At 33.6% G+C, this 24,615-nt stretch overlaps 1 protein-coding gene across 4 annotated transcripts in view; it reads right to left on the bottom strand.

Annotated features, from left to right (window-relative positions):
- Positions 1-24,615, bottom strand: part of GPHN (gephyrin) — a 393,108-nt gene that overhangs the window by 58,857 nt on the left and 309,636 nt on the right. For all 4 annotated transcript variants that reach the window (XM_004681769.2, XM_012724553.1, XM_012724552.1 and 1 more), the window contains 4 exons: positions 13,304-13,396; positions 4,541-4,596; positions 1,834-1,953; positions 265-323 (listed from right to left, as the gene is read on the bottom strand). In XM_004681769.2, coding sequence (XP_004681826.1) covers positions 265-323; positions 1,834-1,953; positions 4,541-4,596; positions 13,304-13,396 — 328 coding nt within the window. The remainder of the gene's footprint in view (positions 1-264; positions 324-1,833; positions 1,954-4,540; positions 4,597-13,303; positions 13,397-24,615) is intronic.

Raw genomic sequence — 24,615 nt, forward strand, 5'->3', positions numbered from 1 at the left:
TGGATTATCTGGAAGTGGAATTAATTGTGGATTATGTAGATTAATTTTACCTTCTCATATTGCTTTTGATTATTTCATTTACCTTTACAATCTTCATGAAAAAATTGGTAGGGTAGAGGACGCAAAATTTAGAAAATTCATTTTGCTGCTGTTAAAAGTCCTGATGATTAATGATTAGTTGATTGAGCTGTGTTATCATCATGTAGAATTCATAATCACTTCAAAACCAAAGTTGATCATACATTCTACATGTTATGAACTTACCTGATATCTTGGCCTGGTCGAGCTTGCACCAGAATTCGTACTTCAAGTTCCTCAGTGCCCTACAGTTAAGAGCAAGTCATGTAATCTTGAACAGAAAAATTTAACAAAATTTCTGATGAAAAGAATTGAGCTATCCAGATGCTTTTATCATCTGAGAGTCCCAGAATGTATACTAATATAGAGAAACAGAAAATCATTTGCTTAACTTTTGAACATAATAAATTTCTACTACAGGCTTGTACAAAATTAGGTTTGATGCCAAGGATAAACAAAGAAAATGTTCACACTTAAAAAGAGGACCAATTTAACTACTAAGTCTGATTCAATATTAGAGAATGTAAGTAGCAATCTCATGATAAAACTACATATATATGTATGCATATATGTATATAAACATATACATATATAATATAGCCCTAATAGATACAATACATGTACATGGAGATAACCTGTCTCTTTTGTTCTCATGAATCATGGGTTTAATACTATATCAAGTTCTCAAATATCTGCAGAAATTTCAGAGGAAAAGTTATAGTTTGTGTGGTAGTAGATTTCTGTAAATTAATGGTGATCATCAATTTTACATTCATGGGCTGTGAATAATATTGTGACACTGGAACTGTGTCTTGTCATCTGGCAGAGTCTGTGAATGCATGTGTTCTGGATTTCAATGCTCTGCTAGCTTTCTTGATGCTAATAAATCTGTTGGACATTTTTAACAGCAGGCAATGCTATCTGTATGCTAGGGTTTCAATTTTATAAGCCTGACAAGTAGGAAGGTGATTAAAAAGAAAATCCCCAGATAAGTAAAGTGGCATTTTCTTAGGTTGTCTGAACTTTACTATATACCCAGCTTAGGAGAATATATATTTATTTTTACTTCCAGTTTTTAAAATTTATGATCTTTTAAAACTTTTTCAGAAAATAAGATAGTCAATATAGCTTCAGTTTAAACTATTCTACCTTTATTAGTGGCTAGTCCTCTAAATTTCAGTAATTGCAAATGGTTTTAGGAATATGAAAGCATGATTAGACAAAAAAATTCAGGTTCCTTTATTTTTGACAATGGAACAATAGCTTGCATAAATTTAGTATTTCCAGTTTTTCATTAGTAGCACAGATTTTTTTGAATTATAGAAAATCAGAGTTGAAAATATAGGTTGGCTTAGAGTAATATTAAAAATATTTACTAAGTGTTCTTTGTTATATTCTTCTCTATTAATTTCTTCTTCACATTTTATCAGAAAAAGTCATGGGCAAAATTTTCAACCAGAAGTATGTCAACAATATCTAGGCTCTTATAAATTGAGGCTCTTCTACTTGTTTGTATGCATAAATTACTGGATCAAATGTGTTCAAGTTCTGCTATGACTACATTAATGATCATAAAAAATCTGTAGCAAAAGATTTTCAAGTTAAGGCAAATCCTTATTTACTTGAGACCCATATACTATAATGTAAGATCCTAACATAAGCAATACAACTAGGTTACTCTCATAACCATTGGAGAAAGTGGGCTTTAATTATAATAATGCCATACTAGCGTGGTAAGACCTGGTTATCACGTACATCATCAGATTCCCTGATAAGTTCGGTATCTTCGACTTGTACTACTGCATCAGCACCGCATGGGATTGGAGCACCTGTTGTAACTCGCATGACTTGTCCAGGCATTACTGTCTGAGTTGGCTGGAAATACAATTATGTAAAAAAGAATTGATTTATTTTGTTACCACAAAGAAAATGTTTGAAGGAGATGAAACATTTTTAGAAATAAACACTAAAAGCAAAGTCTTACAGTCTTATTCATTTTGGGCCAAAGCTACCCATAAACAGGTACCTATACATACACCAAGGAGGCTCTAATTTTAAAGTAATTACTATTAAATATCTTTCTTGATGTTCTGTTTTCTTTTGAAGAACTGACCCCATACAGCATGGGTAAGGACCTAATCATTCTAGTGCCAAGTTTAGCTTCAGAGATGCGTAAATGGATCTCCTAAATGGTTGAATACAGTGATGAAGGAGCAATGATAACCATCAATGGCACCATTTTTGTCCTACCTACTTCCACACTCCTCTTTATTAGCAAATACGGTAGCACATGTTAAGGCAAGAAAAAAAAGGCATGGCTTACAGCTTCTGCCATAACTTCCACATTTATTTATTTCCTCCTTTATTTTTGTATGATGCTATGCATGCTTGACAATAGCAGAAGAGGAAAGTGACTTTGTTTTTCGCTGCTTCTGTTTTATAAGACTGGGGTTCTTTTACTTAGCATTTACAAACTCATCCAGATTAACATATGATCTTTATTTCCTCTTAAATATAATGATGCTCATGGCACATTTTAAGTTTGAAACAGATTCTTCTTTTGTATACCTCAGGACTACTGTTCTAAGATTCAATTCAATTTGTTCTCAAGCTCTTGTGCAATTTCTGGCAATATTTGTTTTTGAATTATGTAATTTAAGTAAATATATAAGTCAATGCTACACGAATGTGAAAAATATTATTTTCTATAAAAGTTAAACTTATGGAATAACTTGATTTAAAAAATTCAGCTAAAAATAACTGTTAAACTATAAAAGCAAATACAAAGCAACTATAAAACTTATAAAAATAAAAATCTAAAAGGATTTATACTCAGATACTTTGCAAATGTGCTTCAATTTTTCTCTACAGAAACCAAAACTGGAAATAATTGATAGTGTTTTTGGTTATGATTTATATAGAAAAGATCAGATAGAAATTCAAATATAGTGTATCTGCTATTCAAAAGTAGAACCTTTTATTTGGTATGACTTGGTGGATGATTTTTTGAGAATGGTTAGAAATTTTCTGTATAATGAAAATAGTGTTCCCAGACCCAAAAACTAACCTACCAAATCAATCATATGTAAAAGGAGGAGTCTCTTTCAAGTAGTGGAGAAAACCTTATTTATAATACAATTGGCATTCTATTACATTATTGACAAATATTTATTCATTTCTTTAGTTAAATATATATTTACTTAAAGATATAAAGTAATTTCCCACCTTAAATCATTGTCAATCAAATGGTAAATTACTGGCCCCAGAAGCATTAAATAAGAGAATTCCTATTCTACTTCCATTATGGCTAATTAGTGCTTTATTTCTTAATATAAATATATGTATTCCCATTCCCTGTTAAATCCCTAATGAGAAAATTTAATCTAAATGACATGCTAGAAAGGTTAAATAATTTGCTCCTTCTAAATTTCCTTGTTTATGACACAAGTTGGAGAAAATGTGAGAAGACCACTTGAAAATTAAGTTCTCTTAGAATATTAATACGTATACAGTAGGAATGAACCAGTTAGAGGGTTGGAAAAATGCTTGTGGAATGTGTGTGAGACACAACCACCACTACCATACCATATGTTAATAAACCAGATTTTTTTTTTAAAGATTTATTTATTTGTGCATACAGAACTGGGGTACAGGCCAGAGGCTCAGGGCCAGCGAACGGCTTCACCAGAGACAGAGTGGGGAGCAGAACAGGCAGACTGATGAAGTACACTGCTGAGGGGAGCAGCGGGCGGGTCAGGAGAGGTCTGCCACACCATGTGGTCACCTCCGGGGCAGGAGGCAGGTGGGATGGGAGGTGGCTTTAGCTTCTCAGTGCTGTGCTTTAACCCGCTACTCCACCAGGGAGGGCCACACCAAATTTTTTTTAAATAAAACTTTTTAGTTTTCTTACATCATTGTACTTTTTTTTTTTTTTTACAGTATTTTATTTCCCCCTCAGGTGTAGTCCCTGAAAATCTCCCACCACATCATCCTTTATGTTCTTTCCTCCCCTGTTTTGAGCCCTCTTGAGTCCCTCCCCTGCTGTATGCCTCAGATCTATAGTTTGCCCACATGTTTTTGTCTTTTTTCCTTTTGACACATTGTTCAGCTTCCCTATATTCTCCCTCTAAGTGATACCATCCAATATTTTTCTTTTTCCTTCTGACTTACTTCAGTGAGCATAATCCCTTCCAGCTCAGTCCATGTTGCTCAAATGGAATGAGTTTATTTATTAACTTTTTAAAAAATTATTGAGTAGTATTCCATTGTGTTTATTCCACATCTTCTTGATCCAATCATCAGTTAAAAAATAATTCTTTTGTTCTCTAGATAGGAAATTCTCTTTAATCTCTTGATAATCCCTCTCTAAGATTTCCATTACAAAATGGTATAAGTTTAGAACTAGATGTCAAAAGTTCATAAAACAGAAAACTTTGTGGTCTTTGAGGTCTATGAATCTTACCTGTTCACCAGCTTGGGATTCTCCAATGATGAAACGATCTCCTGGTCCATCAGCAGCTGTGAAATAAACCAAGCACAAACATCAGAATAGATTTATAGCAAGGAATAGCAATCTAGTGTTGGAATCTAAAGTTTAACTTAAGTGATCAGTAAATCTTTTCACCTACCATCGTAAATAAATACCATCATATCCATGGGCATGCACCAGTGACTTTGCACAATCAGTGATATATATCAATATATTGCAATATATATTCATATGTCTCAATGTTTTTGCAAAATTTTAAAGGATTTCATTATATTTTCTTCTTTATCACCCAGTCTGATTTTCATAATAACCTAACGAGGCAATAGAATATATATTCTTTTCATTACTTTATATTTGAATGAAATGAATTACACAGTGAAGGAACTTAGATTAAAAAAATGTTAAATGTCTTAAATAAGTTCTAGTTAATGGTAGAGTTAAGACTAAAATCCTGTCCCTTAATTAATTACATCTAATTAATTAGTTAAATTCACATTTAAGGTGGGTAAGAATATTTTTCTGAATCAGGATACATAAGCAGTGGTATTTCAGATTTTTTAATGATTATTTTTAAATGGAAAGAGATATAGAATTAATATGGGAAAATGTGTCCCATTTTATTTTTCTGCATTTAGCACAGTAATGACTGGGTAAAAAATATTCCTAGAGAGAAATTTTTTTCAGAAGGAATCTAATATAGACTTCAGACAAATATGACTATCAAGACAATGCACATCTAACAAGCTTTATGATAGTGGTCATTACCTTCAGTCACCTGCACAGAGGTGAGTTCTACACAGAAAAAGTAACACTTTTTATATGACTGTTTAAATTATCTGTTATCATGTTAATAAAAATAAGTATTTGTTTTATTGAAAAGGAAAATATGAAGTGTGAAATCTATTATTTCTTTATTGACTGCAAAGGTTTTGTTTTTTTAAAAAGGCATTATAATATTATTTATAGTGAATAACACTCTCCCCTTTATTTTTTGGCAGATGACTAAATGACTGTGGTTACTCTGATGTGGAGATGGAAAAAATGAACACTAAGTTTCTTCTATATACCAGATGTTGGATTTTGTGCTATGAAAACATTATCTCAGTTAATAAACTCTTGATTTTATTGCATTTGGATCCTATTGTATTTTCACATTTACTTGTAAAAATAGGAATAGTTTTCCTGAACTGCTACTCTTATGCTGTTTTCAAGGGTTCTATTTTTTAACTTAAAACAAAAAAGAACAATTTAAAACACACATAGCATTCATTGTTTCAACAACTAACAGTTTTATCTCCTCCACTTATTTTTGTAGTTTTTTAAAGCAAATCATGATTTTCTAGCTGTAGAAAATAAAAAGGTGAGTTATCTTTCTAACTTGCACATTAATTGCCTCTTAACTGATGCAATTACTTGAATAAACTTATCTTTAATCATTTCTCTACTGGAGCAATTACCAGTTTGCCATTTCCCATCAGCAAGCTAAACATTTCCTCATTTTGCTCCTGTACGAGGGCAGATTAGAATGGTTTTAGAGTAAAGCAAAGCTGAGTTTCCAATCATGGTTCTGCCTATTTTTAGTCTTAGAGCATTCAGCAATTAACCTCTCTAACTTTCATATTTCTGGTTGACAAAAACAGGGGTGACAATATCTAAAAAATAATATCATTTACAGATGAGTGGATAAAGAAAGTGTGGGTCATAGAGATACACAATGAAACACTACTCAACTTTAAAATGATGAACTCTTGTCATTTGTGACAACACAGATGGAATGGGAAGAGGTTGTTCTAATTGAAGTAAGTCAGGAGAAAAATAAGCACTGAGTGATTTCACTCATGTAGAATATAAAGAAAAAAGCAGAGGTACAGGTAAAACCACATCAAAATAAACTCTTGAAATCTGACTGCACAACTCAAGCTATCACAAGGAGAGGATGTGGCGAGGTTCAAAGTGTGGAAAGGGCCCAATGGCCTATGGTGGAGGGTTATTTGTGCTTTGTAGGTATGGTGCATAACACATATTTGAAGAGGTGAGATCCTACATACCCAAAACATACAATGTTGTGAATCAATGCAACCTCAATAAAATAAAAAAAAAACATAATACCTAAATATTAAAAATAAAACTTTAAAAAGTTTTGAACTCCTTTCACCCATTCACTAAATATTTTCTGCATGTCTTCCATGCCACAAGTGTCAGATTGTAGGGACAGAATATAAAATAAAATCAAATTATTTGCTTCTTTCTCTTTTCTTATTTGCTTTTATTCTAATGTGATACAGTGTACTATAATGATTTTCAAACTCTAGATCATATACATGCTTTGTTATAAAGTTCAATGTATAAACAAAATTTTAATGACAAAGAATAGAAAATATATTTCAATGTAAGAATGAATAGTTTCATGAAACCTGCTTTTGTATAGATGTATGTCTGTATTTTTATGTTTTGTGTATGTAATACAGGTATATATATATATCACTGACTCTGATGTACAATATATATGTGTGTCTTCCCAGGTGTGTAGATAAAACACTCTTAAAGCCATTGATGTAGGGGTGGATAGGTATTGATCAAACAACCACATTAATGAATATATAAGTACACAAAAAAGAAAACCTCTGTAAAGGAAATGAGCATAGTTTTATGCAAGCATACAATGAAAGTATCTGAACTACACCAGAGGGTCAGGGAAATCCACCCTGTTAGAAAGGTTCTGATTTGGAGATGAGTAAGAGCTAAGTAGGCAAAGGGGTGGTGTGTGTGTGTGTGTGTGTGTGTGTGTGTGATTGAAAGAGAGAAAGAGAGATAGCAGAAATGTTCCATCCAAAGAGTATCAACTAAAGACTGAACAATATATGTAAAGGACTCTGGTTTATGGCCTCTTTATATCTTATATTTTAGTCATTCTCAACACCTAGCAATGTCGTTCCCAAGAGTACCAAGATAATTCATTTCAATTTTCTAACATATGCTTCTTCGCTGGTTGGAGTTTCCATTTCCCTGGAGTGTTCCTTCCTATCCCTGCTTCTCATTAAAGACAGCATTTAAAACTCACCTGTATGAAGTAGTATCTGACACTCTTTCCTTCAAGGTTCACTACTTTATCTTTTGTTTCCCCTGAGTATTTCTGAAATTACTTTAATGATGACTCCCTACAGTGATTTTTTGTTATTTGTCCAGGGGGATCCCTAGCACTTGCTGTATAAAAGGCATTCAATAAAATTTCAATATGTAGAATATTCAAAACGTTGAAGAAATGGATGAGTGTGGCTCCTAAGGAACTTTTTAGAAAGATGTATGCATGCATGGAATAAATATTTTCCAGCAGAAAAATGCTCTATTTTAAAAGTATTTGAATTTCATTTTCTTCTGATCCATGTATAGTTTCCTTCAAACTTTGAGTCAATATTCACTATCTTTACAATGTTTAGGAAGTCTGATTAATTCTATATAAATTATGTTAGTGTTCTGTTTAGCCTAGTGCCTTAATTCATCACTGATAATTAATAAACACTTGCTAAAAGAACAAAAAATGAATTTGAAATTTCCATAATACATGCAATGTTTGCAAACTGACTTACAGGTGTTAGTATTGTGCTTTGTAAATTTTCTAAAGTTTACAGTGTGTATAATATACAGTGTGTATATTTATCTAAATCAGCTAGCTTATGTACTCATTAGAGGTGGGGTTACTTTATTTCTGTTTTGAAGCCCTCTACTCTTCAATCATTCTCTTGTTTCCTGTTCCCTAAGCATGCAAAAGCATGCACTGAAATGTTTTGCTTGCACATCAATGTTTTGCACAAATGATCCAAATAAATGTTAGTGAATATTGAGTGGCTGGAAATAATTTGCAGTAAACCTTTTATAGTGTCAGGGAAGCCAATATCCAAAAAAGCCCTTAGCTGATTCTAAACAGCAGTCTTTGTTATCATGAAGGACGTGCTGACTGGGGAGGGATGATGTGTGGTCATTAAACTATATTCTCCACATTGCTCTAAACCCTTCTATCTGAGAAATGTTCCTCTTTATATCACTGGCGAAGGAAGCTCAGTCAACTAACATTATAGAAGTTTCCTGGTATCAACAGGAGTCATTTTGATTATTTTTCTTATAACAATCCTTCTAACCCCTTAATATGCATACAAATTATCTGGAGAGCTCAAATTGATCATTTTCAAGAAAGCTGAAGTTGGGATTCTCAGATCTATTTTTTTTTTTTGCCTTTATTAACATCTAAGATGGAATTGTGAGACCATGAGCACCACATCTCACAGATGGTGTGACTGCATCAAGAGGATGGTTGCTTAACTAGTGGGATGGGTGAGAGAACTCTTAAAAAATATCAACAGTAAACATATTATATTGATTTTAATTGGTAATAGGCTACTTTCATTTAGTTTTTTCCACTTTCAACTTTCAAATCCACTTCCAGTAAATGCAGTTTCAGGATAACTAAGTTATTGGTTTTCCTGTTATTTATGTCATCACCACTTGATTCAGGTTTTCTTTATGGCCTCTATTCCCTCTTTCCTGCCTCCATTTTAAAGCTGCTCCTATTTCTGATTTCCTTAGTCTTTTTTTTTTTTTTAACTCTTGTGGTTTTTCAACCCATATGCCTTAAAGCACGTGATCCTCCAACTGGTTTGGAGTTTTATCCCATATGTTTCTGAAGAATATTAGCTAATGCTTAGTGATCCAAGGCAAGTTAGCAACCTCTTTACAACTATAGGATTAGCAATACTCATAGGTGCCACTGGTTACTACTAGAAGGGCTAAAGAAAAGGCAGAGAAGAAGAAGAAGAAAAAAGGGAGAATAAAGGGAGCTGGGAGAAGGGTACTAGAGTAAAGAAGATTGGGTGGAGCGAAGGAGATACACAAATTAGAGTACACAATAACTTTAAGGATATTCTTTACCACCACCACCACCACCACCACAACAACAACAACAGAGAAACTGCGTAGGAGTGATATTATCACGCAGTAAAGACTAAGACCATGCTTTTTTGTTCACTGATGACATTTGCTGCCTTAAATATGATATGATATGATATATATATATATATGTATGGAGAGAGAGAGAGAGAGAGAGAGAGAGACACCAGTCATTCCTGCAATGAGACTGAACCACATCCACACAGACAAAAAGTGCTGTCTCTGATATACGTTACATATCTTAAAGAACTAGCAACAACTCATAGAAGGAGAATGTGAATTGGCTGTACTGTAGGTAATCTTCTGTGAGAGGTCATTTTAGGTTTTTTTTGGTGGGTATAAAATAATTAAAACAACCCACTCTAAACCAAAAGAATAAGTGAGGTACTAAATGGTAATTTTACATAAAAATTTCTTTGACAGATTCACAGTAGCAGAAAAGTTCTTTTATGGCCCACATGGGCTTATTGTTCATTTTGACAAGAAAAGTAATTGTTTCTTTTTATTGAGCTGCTGTTACCTCATGTAAAATCACAGCACAATATTTTGTTGTCGCCAAATCCTTTGTTTTCTCCTATTTCATATAACCAACAATTAAAAAAATACTTTATTGTGCCTTTGGTATTCCATCTGTTACAGTTATTTTTTCTACTCTGTAAGAGTTCTTTGCCATTTTATAGTAAATCTATATGGTTACCAACTATAAGATCAAAACAGAACCTACATTTTGGATGTGGAATAAAAAGCAAGAACAGCCAACGAGATACTAAAATTTTCTTTCTGGACAATATTCATTATAATTAATACTGTGGAAGAAAAAAATTTACAAGAATAAAACTCCACAAATACCATTTAGGATTTATTATTTAAATTATCAGAACTATTCTAATTTAGTGAGAGCAAAATGAATGAGGTATATTGAAGATAGTGTTCCTGAGAAAGAATATACTAGTAGGAATTGATAGTCCCATCATTTCATTTACATAGAGCATGAGAATAATAATTTAGATAAATGTTATTCAGAAGTGGTCTAAGAATTTTTTTTTTTAAGATTTATTATTTATTCATATAGAACTGGGGTATAGGCCAGAGGTTCAGGGGCAATGAGAGGATTCACCAGAGACAGAGTGGGGAGCAGAACAGGTCAACTGACACTGCTGAGGGGGGCAGCGGGAGGGACAGGAGAGTCCTGCCATTCCATATGGGGCGGGAATCGAACACATGCTGAAGTGGCTTTAGTTTCTTAGTGCTACACTTTAATCTGCTGCACCACCAGGGAGGGCCCAGAAAAAGTTTTTAAAGTAAAAATAGTGATAGTAACAGATTATAAAACTTTTTGGTATTTATTTTTCTGTAGCTTTTAAAGATATAAGGTAATATTGATTTACAACACTGTATATGTTAGGGCAATAGGTTCATACATCTATGTTCAAATGCATGTTACACATCACATCTACCACCAAAGTACCCATAATCCTCCCATATAGACCAATGGGCTCTCCTCCTTTTACCTACCTTTTCCTGTTTAGGAGCCTCAATTCTGCAGTCATATTTCTAGGGTTTGTTTTGTTTCAGTTTTGTTCATTTCTTTTGTTTCTTTATATTCCACAAAGATTTTCTTAATATTTACAACTAAAATGATGTTTATTGAGATAGTACTGACTTATAACACTGTAGACATTTTAAGTGTGTAGGTTTACAACTCTACAAATGGATATTATCACACAATGCTCACCACCAAAGCACCAATAATCCGTCACTACAGTCCACTGAGCTCTCTTCTCTCCTTGCTTTCATCCCCATCCAGAGTCTGCAGCCATATTTCCAGGACTTGTTTTTGTCTGTTCCTTTGCTTTGGCCTTTGTATTATACACAAGTGAAATCATCTGGTATTTCTTTTTCTCTTTCTGATTTATTTCCTTTAGCACAATCTCCTTGAGATCCATTCACATTGTTGCAAATTGCAAAACCGCATCCTTTTCTATTTTTTAAATATAAAGCGGAATAGTATTCCATTTTGTATTTATACATTTTCTCTATCTACTCATCTGTCATTGAGTAAATAAGTTGTTTCCACACTTAGTTTTGTAAATGGTACTGCAATAAACATAGGAATTCCTTTTATTCTGTTGCATTCTTCAGGTAGATACTTGGGAGAGCAATGATGGATTGTACAGTAAATACACTTTTAAAATTTTGAGAAATCTCCATACTGTTTTCCAAAGGCTAGACTAGTTTACATCCTATATACAGTGTTTGAAGATTCCTTTTTCTCCATACTTTCAAGAATATTATGTATTTCTGGGGCAGTACTATCTCATTGTGATTTTTTGATTTTCATTTCTCTATAAGTAATGATACAAATATTTCCATGTTTGTTGGCCATATGTATGTCTTCCCTGGAGAAGATTCTATTTAGGTATTCTGTCCATTTTTGGATTGGATTCTTTGTTTTCTTATTGTTTAATTGTATGAATTCTTTGTAGATTTTGGATATTAGCCATTGTTGGATATATGATGTGAAAATTTTTTCCCCATTTAGTAGGGTGGATGTCTTTTGTCTTAATGATTGTTTTGCTGTGCTAAAGCTTTTTAGTTTTATGTAGCCCCATTTGTTGATTTTTTATTTTGTTTCCATTGCTACTGTAGTTAAATTTGCAAAGATAACTCTGCGGGCAAGATTGATAAATATGTAAAAAAAAGACTATTAGGTAGTTTTATTTTGGATGCAAGAATGTTTACTAAGGCTTTCTATGGTCTCATTTAATCCTTGCAACAAGCCACTGGAGTAAGTATCATTATAATTATTGCCATTTTATGGATGAGAAAAACCGAGGCTCAAAAAATTTAAGTGATTTGCTCAAAGTTATATAGATGGAACTGGTACTAGAAATCAAATCACCCTTGGCTCAAAGCCTATAGCCTGAATCATTTCCTATCCAGACTCCAACATAAAAAGATACTGCTAATAGGATGTGATGGAACATGGAGATTAATTGATGCATTTAATTACAAAAAGGTGTAGGGTCTAGGTTTAGGGTCTAGCAGTGACAACAACAAAAAGCAGTGAGAAATTCTATAAATGTCAGTTAAAAAGGACTGGCCTTTTTAATAGCTGATAAAATGGGAAACACTTTTATACATTTCTTCAATGATATCAGTCTTGCGCTAACCAATAGTAGTTTCTAAGCAATTCAGTTGCTTTTTGAAAGCTATTTGGTGTTTGCATTTTAAGTTATTCAGTCTTAGGCAACTTTGAAGGGATGAGCTGTTGCTATCATCTGGGGAACTGAAAGTTTGAAGTGTGGTATCTTCTAGAGAATTAGAGGTTTCCCTTATGCTGGCTTTTCAATAAGCCCTTTTTCAATGCTTGAGTTTACACAGGTGGAAAGAACTGCCCTACTTTATCTCTGTGTTAGGAAGCTGCTCTTCTTTCTTAGTCAATATAACTTTTCAACTAGAAAGGATTTAGAAAACTTCCAGACCAAGCCTGTCTGGTAACTTCCTGGTATAGGCTAAAATACTAAATTATGATGCCACATAGTATTTTTATCAATTTCTAAATATTTGTAGCAAGAATTTTTAAGTGACCATAATTTGTACTTTCACTAAAAAACTCTAAGGCTTACCAGAAAAAAAAAATGTGTATATTAACAGTGCTGTCAGTGAATGAAGTTATTTTTAGATCAAAGGGAAAAACAGATACAACAGTCACTAGGAGCCTGGACTGAGCACAATCTGAGAAGAAAAGTAGTGTATAAGTAAAATGATACTGAAGAAAACTAAAATACTTACCTCGGACAGCATAGCCATCTTTTACTGATGCTGGGAAAGGGGGTAGGTTGTCTTTTGCATATACGTCTTGAGCTAGAACTCGACCCATTCCATCTAAGAGGAAAAAAAGAGAATAATGAGAGCAATGGGCATGTGTGAACAACAGGTTTGTATATGGGCTCAATCAGACCTGATTTCTTTCACAAAGAATAGAAGACAGACAAAGAGATATATCTTGGATCTGAAATAAAAGATCAGATTCAGTTAATGGCAAGTAGTATTAACATTTGTGGAGATTATTTGACTATGAATAGCTAGTCATTAAAGGTGTATTTAAGTTGATCATCCTTTAACAGATGAAAGGTAATTTTCATATTTATTTCACTTTTAGAAGAATATTTGGTCATTAACAGTAAAATTCTTATGCTATATATGTAAAAAACATGCATAAATGTACATGTAAATAACCTTAACTATGTTAAGCTATATGTGTTTATACTAATAGAAAAATGTGGGAAGGCCATACATGAAAATAGAAAGCATTAACTATTTCAGTGTATTATAATTATACATGATTTTATTACCTTTGGTATGTACTCTCCTGAAAATTCCTGAGCTTTCCATAAAAAAAAAATCACATTTTTTATAACCAGAACGATTTTTTTCTTAAGTAAAGGACCTTCTATATCATTTAATTTGAATTTTAGTTTTTATTTTGACTTTATCAACCTAAAACATTAGTATAAGAAGAGAAATAACAACCTATCATGTGAGATTTTTCAGACCACTCTGGGTGGCAATCAGCTTTGTCAAGAGGTCAAGAATTTAGAATTCATACCAACAGAATAAAAGTTTCAAGAGTCTTGACCAATTCCTTAATCTTCTAGTCAGGATCTGTCATTATGTTACAGGGTAGCCCAGAGTGGATTGGGCCGCCTGTCTATGGGGCCTCACCAATGCACTCACAATTACAATTCAGTTATACTGCAGGTACATACAAAAGGGTCAATAATGGGTTTATTTACAAAAGGGAAAAGGAATAGGAAACAACCCAGGGAAAGAGAGCAGGATACAAAGTAAGTGGAATACCTTATGGCTAGGCTGACTGAACACACTAAGTCAAGTGGTCTGGGGAGCTGTTTCCCAAGTGAGCGAGCCAGAGCAGCTTGAGATGCAATCGAGCCCTATTTATCCCCCCAAATGTCCCAGAATCCATTCCTGCTAGCTCCGCCCTTGGGTCCTCGCAGTTCTCTCCCTGGTACTGCTGGGAGTTGTAGTTTCCAATTACTGGAGTAGGGTGTAGGGTCCAGAAAGCTGGAGTAGGGGGTGGAGTCCATAAGACTCTGCAGAGTTCCTTTAGGACATCCTTCCCCTTAACAATTATTATTTTTAAAAAGTAAAGTAAAAGTAAATAGGAGGTGGAAATGGAAGATAAGAAATAAAAACCTCAAAGAGATTAGCACTTGAATAGTAAACTCAAAGAAGCAGACTGTCCTTCTGGTGTGGGCAGGTTCATCCAGTAAGATGAAAGTCTAAATAGAACAAAGGTGGAGGAAGGCATTTGATAATTTTACTTCCTGCCTGCCAGTTTGACTTGGGGCATTGGTCATTTCATGCCACATGACTGGGATTTATAATATTAGCTTCTCTGGTTTACAAGCCTTCAGATGTGGACTAGAATTATACTACTGGGTCTCCTGAGTATCCAGATTGCAGAAGATGGATAATGGGATTTTCCGGGTTTAAAATCACATAAGAAAATTAAATCTCCATGTATATATCTTTATTTCCATCTTGTTGATTTTGTTTCTTTGGAGAACTCTAATATATATGGGATAGAAATAAACCATTGTGTATATGGGAAAAGGAACTTTGATGTAGGTACTAAAACCATTCAATGAGGAAAAGATGATCATTTCAACAAATGGTGCTGCAAAAACTGGATATCCAAAGGCAAAAGAATAAAGTTGTACTCTTATCCTATGTAAACAAAAATAATTCAAAATAGATTAATGACTAAATTGTAAGACCTAAAACTACAGAATTCTTAAAAGCAAAGGGGAAAAGCTTTATGACATTGGATTTGGAAGGGATTTCTTGGATATAACACCAAAAGCACAGGCAACTATAGCAAAAGCAAACAAATGGAAGTATATTGCACTTAAAATCTTTTGTGCACTGAAAAATATAATCAGCAGACTAAAAAAGGTAACCTACGAAGTGGGAGGTGGAAGCAGCCCCAATATCTGCTGATGGGAATGGAGAAAGAACATCCATGATAAAATATGGATGGAAACTTGGAGCCATTATGTTAGTGAAATAAGTCAGCTACAAAAAACAGACTTCATGATTCCACTTATACGAGGCATTGAAAGTAGTCATTCTTACAAAGTAGAATGATATTTACAGAGGGCTAGGATGAGGAGTATGCTTTGTGGGTAGACTGTTTAAGGGGTATAGATTTGCAGTATGAAAAAGTTCTATAGATTTGTTTCACAACAATATGAATTTACTTAATGCTTCTGAATGACACAATAATGGCTAAGACTAAAATTATGTGTTGCTTACTACAGTGGAAAAAAAAAGTTATGAAGTACTGATACATTCTACAGTATGAACCTTGAAAGTATTATGCTAAGAGACCATGTATTATATGATGCCACTGTATAAAATGTCCACAATAGTTAGATCTGCAGAGTTAGAAAGTAGACAGCAGTTGCTTTGGGCTGTAGGTGATAGGAATGGAATGACAAGTAAAAGGGATGGGATTTTTTTGAGGTGATGAAACGTTTTAAAATTGACTGTCCTGGCCCTTCCTCGTGGCGCAGTGGGTTAAAGCACTGCACTAAGAAGCTTAAGCCACTTCCGCATGAGTTCGATCCCTGCCTGCCCCGGAGGAGATCCACATGGTGTGGCAGACCTCTCCTGACCTGCCCGCTGCTCCCCTCAGCAGTGTACTTTGTCGATCTGCCTGTTCTGCTCCCCACCTTGTCTCTGGTGAATCCTCTCACCCTCTACATCTCTGGCCTGTACCCCAGTTCTATATGAATAAATAAATAAATCTTTAAAAAAAAAATGACTGTCCTTATGCTGACACATATCTGTGAACATACTAAAAACCCTCGAATGGTATAACCTAAATGGGTGAATTTTGCGGTATATGGAATGTATCTCAAGAAAGATTTTTTTTTAAATCAAGGAATGAAGATAGGATACTTAAAGATGACAACTTCTCTCACTTCAGCATATCATTGTATTTAGAACCGTCAAGAAAAGTCTCATTTATAGAGTACATCTGCCATCTAGATTTATAGGCCTTCAAATAACCATGAAAAGAGTGTTTTATTTGGAAAGACAGAACTGCTTCATACTTGGTTAAACTTACTATATAACTGGGTGATTTTTTTTTTCTTTTAATTTTGGACTAATGGTAATTGTAGGAGTTGTTGTCATTAAGGCAAGTTAAGTCAGATACCTACAGAAATGTCTTTGATATTTTATCATCAGAGAAAATGTATATTACCTCAAGTTTTGGTCTAAAAATTTAAGGCCAAGGAAAGGATATGGAGGATAATATACAACTGAGTAAAAATTGGTAAGACCTCCCAACTGGCAGCATATGCCAGAGAACTGAAGAAATATATCACATAAACCTCTCCACTCAACACAAGAACTATATCCATAGCCTCAGCAGAATTTAGGACTAAGCGATGATAGCTTTTAAGCCATCAATATTAGACTTTATTCAATGTTTGACCAGATGATCTATTTGGAAGGTAAAAAAAAAAGTATGTGCTAGTGCTTTCAGTTACTACACTACACTACATGGGACAGTCTTTCCTGCATGCATATGGATAGTTACAAAGGTGTTAAGCCATTCCTTTGCCCATAGATGGAGTCTCAGTATCAGTGCTGAATAAACTTTGGGCATGTCATTTTAGAAAGTGGTACATAGACTTCAAACTTCAATAGAAACCAAGCAGCAGTAGCCTCTCAACTAGACATAATGGCTATTTTAAGTTTAGTATTTGTCAGAGAAACAGCAGCAGGCAACTGAAGTTGTGGGAACCAGTCTTCCTTCAAGATATGATTTCAGGAAAACATTAACAAAACTTCTTCCCCCTGTCACTGCACTCCAGTGAGAGCCACATTTATAATAAGCAAAAGACGGTTTGCCCAATATATAATTAATATAACTAGTATTCTTTCTTAGGAACATTTGGTGGTGGGAGTTTATAGCTCCTCACAGTTTACAGTGAGCATTTCATTTGTAGAAAGATAGGTTGTGTGCCAAGATGTTCTAGTCGTGCTTTCAGAGTCTGAGAAGATAATGTTACATTCTGTTCTACTTTTCCTAGACACTGTATTCCCAAAGTTTTGTAAAATAGCTTATTCAATCTGATGATGATTACATAACAAATATGCATACATCTAGTTCGGTAGTAGTCAGAAATCTTGAAGGCAGGATTTTATTTCACTGGGACCCTCTTAGCTGTATATACAAATAAGTCATTGTAAGAGGTTGATAAGAAAGAAGGAGTGGAAAAGACTGATTTATACTGTTTTGTGTGATGGAATGGTTGGTCAAAAGGTGGTACCTTTATATGTTGTCAGCAGGATACTACAATATAAGATGATAACAGTAATTAATGAATCCTCTAGTCTCTGAAGTACCAGCTTTTTTAAACTGGGATTACTAGCCTAAAAATATCTTTAGATTTATTCAAATGGCTGACAATTGGCAAACTCCAAGGAAAATCAAGATGGAGTTATTAGGTTGAATATAATTTGTGTGCATTGAACCCAAATGATTCTTCAGGTGGTAAAATAAAATCAATTTGTTTGATTGGGCATTTATTTGGACCCAGATAATACTCTTTTCTTGCTCCTTATATTAAGAAGTTGGAAGAACTGAGTGGCTTTTGGATGCAAGATGGACAAGCACTTTATTTTCTCAAAGTCACTTACCAAAATGACCCCACAGTTGTAATGCTCCATGTAGTTAGTTCTAAGAAGTATTTGAGGAAAGTTAAAGGAAAATTCTTGAGTTTAGTGATTCATGAAATTGATTTATTGTCCTTACCTTAGTTAACTAAGGTATTGTCAGCTACATGAATCAGGAGTATAAGAAGAGTGTAAGATAACAGAAGGTTGAAAGGAAGAGATACAATCTAAGACTGCCTATAAAAATATGACCTAATATAAAAATGGATATAAACTAGTTTATTATTGATTATATGTTCTTCAAAAGTTCACTTAAGTTCATTGTTATAACATTGATATTGCAACTTTTAAAAACTGCATCTCATTAAAACTATGTGAGAGACTAACAAAGATCTTTTTGATCTAACAGTTATCCATATGCTCACCAAAATTACTGAGAAAGTAGTTTTCATAAATATATTTACTCTTGCCAGAAATTGAGGTTACCCAGAGGAGAAGGGAGGGAGTAAGAATAAAATTTAGAGGGGGCTTGGTGGACTATGGTAGAAAATTATGGTTGCTCTGGTGTTAGTTATGGTGTAGTAACATAGAGCTGAAGAATGTGATTCAATATACAGTGTTGTAAATCAATGTTACCTCAAAGAAAAAAAAATGGTAAAAAAAAAGTACATAGCTGTTCAAATTGTTTAGGGCATTTGCATTTTTCTAAGTGCTTTCATTATTGGTTGTACACATGTAAAGAAAGAATTACAAGTTCTTATGTCATAAAATAAAATAGGGTTTATGCAAAGTTTCACAATTTGGAATAAATGCAAATATTATGTTTGAATCATGATTTAGCAGTACAAAAAGATACAACAGAATTGGTAGTGAGTTAATTCTTCAGTTGGGTTGTATTTTCATGATGTCTACTTATTATTGAGTGTCATAACTTACACCTGTGTTACATATATTCACTTCTCTATATAAAATATTAAGTCTTAAAAATAACTATATAACTGTAAGCATTTAGCTTAATTAGGAATATACTGTAGAGGAAATATTACTTTTAAAAATATCTAAAATGTTCTTGAGGTCACAGAAAATACTTCAGGAAAGTAAGTTCACTGAACTCCTTTTTAGTGTTTAGTGGTGGAAACCTTGCCATACCCAGGTGGAATCAAAGAGGTGTAACTGATAAATGGATAGCACTTATGTTCAACAGTGAATTTGTTGGTGAAGATTTTGTACAAAGAAAATATTATTTCTATAGTTTGATCAATTTAGATTTTGCTTTTGGGGTAATTTTTCAGTAACTGTCATATACTCCACAAAGAAAAATATTTTTCTTAATGTAATTTCCACAATTTTGAACTGCATATTCTACCTAGTATCCTAAAAATAATTCTAAACTTTTAAAGCATTGGTTGGCCATATCAGGACAGAAATACTGGTGGGCTTACTTCCGTGTCATTAAATGAAAGTAAGGAAATTAGTTAAACAGTAGTATTGCTGAATCTTTTGACAATATGTTAGTAGTTGATATTTTTTGAGCTTGTCAACCGAGGACACTGGGATTCTACAGAAAAGGAGTTTAGAGAAAAAGAACAGTTTTAATATTCTTTTAATTTAAAAATTGATATTAAGTAAATTGTTTTTGGAAACACTGAGCTTAAGTTTTAAAAATAATTACAAATCTATTCCATTGTTATACACATTGAGACATGTTACAAAGAAAATTGTGGATTACAACAGATTCCTGTGCTCTGAATTTCTTCATGGTTTTTATCTCACAATTAGATGAAAGGATTATTTAGGTTTACCTGGCACATAACCCAAGTAATTGGGTACACTAATAGGCTGCTGGAGTTGCAAAATCTTTACTTAAAAAAAAAAAAAGCAATAAAAATAACTACTAGAGGATTGTATGCTTTAACAGGAAAGTTAATAGTCTCAAAATATTTCAAATTTATGTGCCCTCCCTGGTGGGCAGTGGGTTAAAGCACAGCATTAAAAGCTAAGGCCACTTCAGCATGAGTTCGATCCCCACCCTGGAGGTGCAGCAGACTTCTTCTGACCCAAGCACAGCAGTGTGCTTGGTGATCTGCCTGTTCTGCTCCCTATTCTGTCTCTGGTGAATCCTCTCACTGCCCCTGCACCTCTGGCCTGTACCCAAGTTCTGTATGCATGAATAAATAAATCTTAAAAAAAAAAAAAAGATTCATACATGAAAATGTATAATATGTGCATAGAAATGCAAAGTAGGAAGATTAGCATATCTAGTTGCAATATGAGGATAATTAGGCCAAAATTTTAGATCTGACTTCTACATGAGTAAGCTAATTTTATTCAATTATAAATTATAAAACTACCCCATACAAGGGGGCTTCATATGTACATACTGTGGTAATAGCACATGTGTGGTACCTACTATACTGGGGGGAAAAGCACCTCTATGTAGAGGGTTGGTAATGTAATCTTTGGATATGATGAACAGCACAACTATCTTGAGGTTGTAATTATATACATGCATATGTTCATAAACACACACACATAAAGAGGAATGGGACTTAGTGACAGGTCTATATTTGAGGAATTCAGAGAGAAGTGTAAAGGAAATGACCTTATAATAAGTATAAATAGAGTGGTACAATGAGATGTGTACATTTTAGAGGTATAATGAAGTTAAGGAAGTAAAGAATCTAAGAGATTATCTGAAGAGAATTAAATTCAAGTGACCACATTAAAAGAAAAATCAATAGTAAATGCCAGCATAGTCTTGTGTCACAGAAAATATTTGCAAGTAAACAGGATTCTCTTAGGTGAAGACCTCACTAGGTTGGAGATAAAATTGGAGGCAGCAACTGGAAAATAAAAATATAAATGCTTTTAGTTGAAATATTTAAATATCTAAATTTTCTGCTTCAATTTTATAAAGCTCAATCAGAGATAAGCTGAAAAACAGTGAAAATGTTAGTTAATTTTTCTAGTGAGATAGGAAACACATGCCTGAATGACTTGGGTGGGAGGAATATAAATGTGATTATATCAAAATGCATATGGGATTCAGAGATTTGTAATATGATCAACAAATGGAGCTGAGTTAAGGAATTCTAACTTTGACTTTACTTTATAAGTGTTTATCCTAAGCCTCTAATTGCTGAATATTCATGGCAAACAAAGAGAAGGAACTAGTTACCAATATGGCAGCTTGGTGAAAACGAAATGATTTACATACTACTTCCTTTAATAGTATCTCACAATGAGCTTATTGCTAGTTACTATTTCACTTTTATTCATGTTGGAAAAAGACTGAGAAAGGTTAGGCAGCTTGCCCAAAGTCTCTCAGTTAGTAAAAAGTAAAGCAAGGAAAAGAGATTGTTTCTTCCCCTATCTTTTTTCCTTTCCTTGGTTTCTGCCTTGGAATCCTCAGGAGGAGATAATAAATTCCTAGCATGATTTTTGAACCATCTTGCTGAGAATGTTCTATGATTGGAGTCAGGAGTTTTTGAAAATTTCCTCCAAGGCAGTGAATTTCTGCTTACGATAACTGTCCTATCTTCAAGCAGTTTTCTGAGATAGGGAGAAGCCCCTTTGCTATGGTCAGTATTCTACACTGGATACCTCTTTGTTTCAAACTGAGCTCCAGCAGCAAAGCTTAGAGATTCCTTGACTAGAATTACTTAAATCTTTTGTGTAAAAACAAAATTTGGCTCAGAAATGCTAAAGTCTTTGGCCATGTATTCTTCAATAAGAAAACCCAGAGTTTGTAATGCAAAATATTGCTCCTAAGAAAGCAGAATTCTTTTATTAAAACTCATACTTTCTTCCATTTTTAACTGAAAAAAAGACAAAAAATTACAGGAACATGCCAGAATTTTTCCCTTAATTTAGGAAACATTAGTTTATATTACTGTATATGATTCAGAGGTATAGGATCGCACTTCTTTAGTTGTATGTTGCCACACTAAACCTTCCACCAAGGCACCTGAGTTTTCAACTATATAGTCCACTATGTCTCCTCTCCACTTTGTTCCCCTCTTCACTCTGCTAGCCTCAACTCTACCAACAGATTTCTAAAGTAGAAATCTGTTTATTCTCTATATACCACATATAAGTGAAACTATCCAGTATTTGTCTTTCTCCTTCTGGCTTTTTTCATATAGCATAACCCCCCTGCAGTTCTATACATGTCAAAAAATTGTGACAGAATATTTTAATCTGTTTTACAATAACTAGTACTGTACCAAGTGTGAAGTTGTAATTTAGTCAGATCATACATTTGCATGTAAGGAAGATGAATCATAACTGCTCGCCTTACAAGTATCATCACTGTTATACCAGGTATGCTTTTCCCAAAAAACAAAGGAAGATATTTATAATTAGTGGAGAACTTGATCCTTAAAGGTTTTACTTTATTTACTTGAAAATAGTAGATATGCTAAAGAACAGACCAGAGAAAATCGAAAACTTATCTGTACCTAAGAGAGATGAAAACAAATACTTTATATATGAACACACATCTAGGTACTTGGTTTAGAAGTAAAATGTTCATATTGAGATGCAGTATGCTACCCTGGAATTAACAATAGGCTAAGAGTCAAGAACACTAGGTTTTAGTTGCTTTGAATCATAAATATTTGTTTAAGAACATTGATATACCTCCTTGGTCCTAAGTTCTTTAAAGAAAAACACTTGATTTCAAAGTTGCCTTCTTACTGTAGTGTTATATATATTTCATGTTTTATATTCTAACATTTCTTTCTATAATTAACTAGACAGCAATAATTTTCAGTATTTCTATACCTAAGTTATTGTTAACTTTCTGGGATTATTGCTCAGTCTTCTCAGGTATATAAAGAAACAATTCATGAGACGTTACAGTTCTAAGTTAGTTCAAGATTCAGTGGTTCTGGAACTCTAAGGAAAACATGGGCTTTTCTCCATGGATTTCAGTAATTGTATGTGTCATGGTATTTTCAGAGACAATATAGTTGGGATTTCAGAGAACTGTCTTTTAGTTCCTCTATCCCATAATTTTTCTACTCAGTGACTGATTGATGAGATTCAAGTTGTGAGTTTCATTTATCTTAAATAAAAATAAACTATGAAGGTTTGTTCACTAAATGCTAACATTGCTGGTAGAGAATTTTTAAAGTGCAGAGAGAATGATTTTCTAATCCTTTTTCTAGGGCGAGATCTCTTACCGTCAGTAAGGTAGTAACAGGCTATCCTTGACTCATACAATTCAACTTAGAGATTTTACACTTAATATGTCAGTTAGCTCTGTTATAAAACATATGCACAAAATCCTTTAGGAACATGGAGAAGTAGAATTTACAAGCTAGGAAAAGAAGTGGACATCAGGAACTTCATGGGGTAGAAACTTTGTAAGTGTAGTCTTTAAGAACACATAGTGGGGGGAATGGAGAGATGTTGGTCAAAGGGTGTAAACTTTCAGTTATAAGTTGAATAAATTCTGGGATCTAGGGTATGGAATGATGACAACAGTTAACACTGCATTGTCTACTTAAAATTTGTTATGCTCTCACTCTTCCCCACACAGAGTTATATGTAGGGGATGTTAATGACAGATTTTCCATTTAAATAGATTATTTTGGCATCAAATTGAGAATAGGCTAGGAGGTTGCCTGAGAGGAGGGGGGAAATGAAGCTTTTAAATTAATCTAGGACATTAATAATAAACATCTAAACTAAAATAATGCGGGGTCTGGGATGAGAGAACTAGGAATGAATTTGAGAGGAAATAGAAGAAACAAGATTGTAGAGATAAAGAAAATAAGTTAACATTAGTCATAAAAATTTGCTAGCAGCAGATATATATATTTGGCAAATGAATTTGGAGTTCAGGCAGGAACACAGATTTAGAAGTTAATTAGTAAGTGGTGCATGAAACCACTGGCATGGATGGAGTTATCTAAAGCAAAAGGTGTGAAATGTGAATTATCCTAAGGAACAAACTCTAAAGGAGACGATTACCACATTGTCTTTTCTGCACTACTCTGAGATGTATGGGCATTATTATGTATCTTTGTATATATAGGTAGGACTTAACATACAATCTGACATTAGTAAATTGTTCATTAATATTTGGGCTGTATCTTTCTATATGGAGTTATTTTCTAAATACTTCACTAGAGTACCCAACAGGTTTAATTGCAATACTCTTGTGTTAAAAATTGAACTTGATGCAACTCAAAGATTAAATGCAAACCTCTCTTTTTATTTTTCACCATCACAGGTAAAAACACTTGACAAGGAAGTTAATAACCCATGAAGAGTTTGCTTATTTATGAGTGACAAGTGATTTGATAAACACATGAAGGGGAAATAAGTATATAAAGGGAAAAGCAAATTCACTGACAGTATTCTTTTAATATATATATATA

Source organism: Condylura cristata, unplaced genomic scaffold (genome assembly GCF_000260355.1).
Source record: "Condylura cristata isolate star-nosed mole 26May11 unplaced genomic scaffold, ConCri1.0 scaffold00013, whole genome shotgun sequence".
Lineage (NCBI taxonomy): Eukaryota > Metazoa > Chordata > Mammalia > Eulipotyphla > Talpidae > Condylura > Condylura cristata.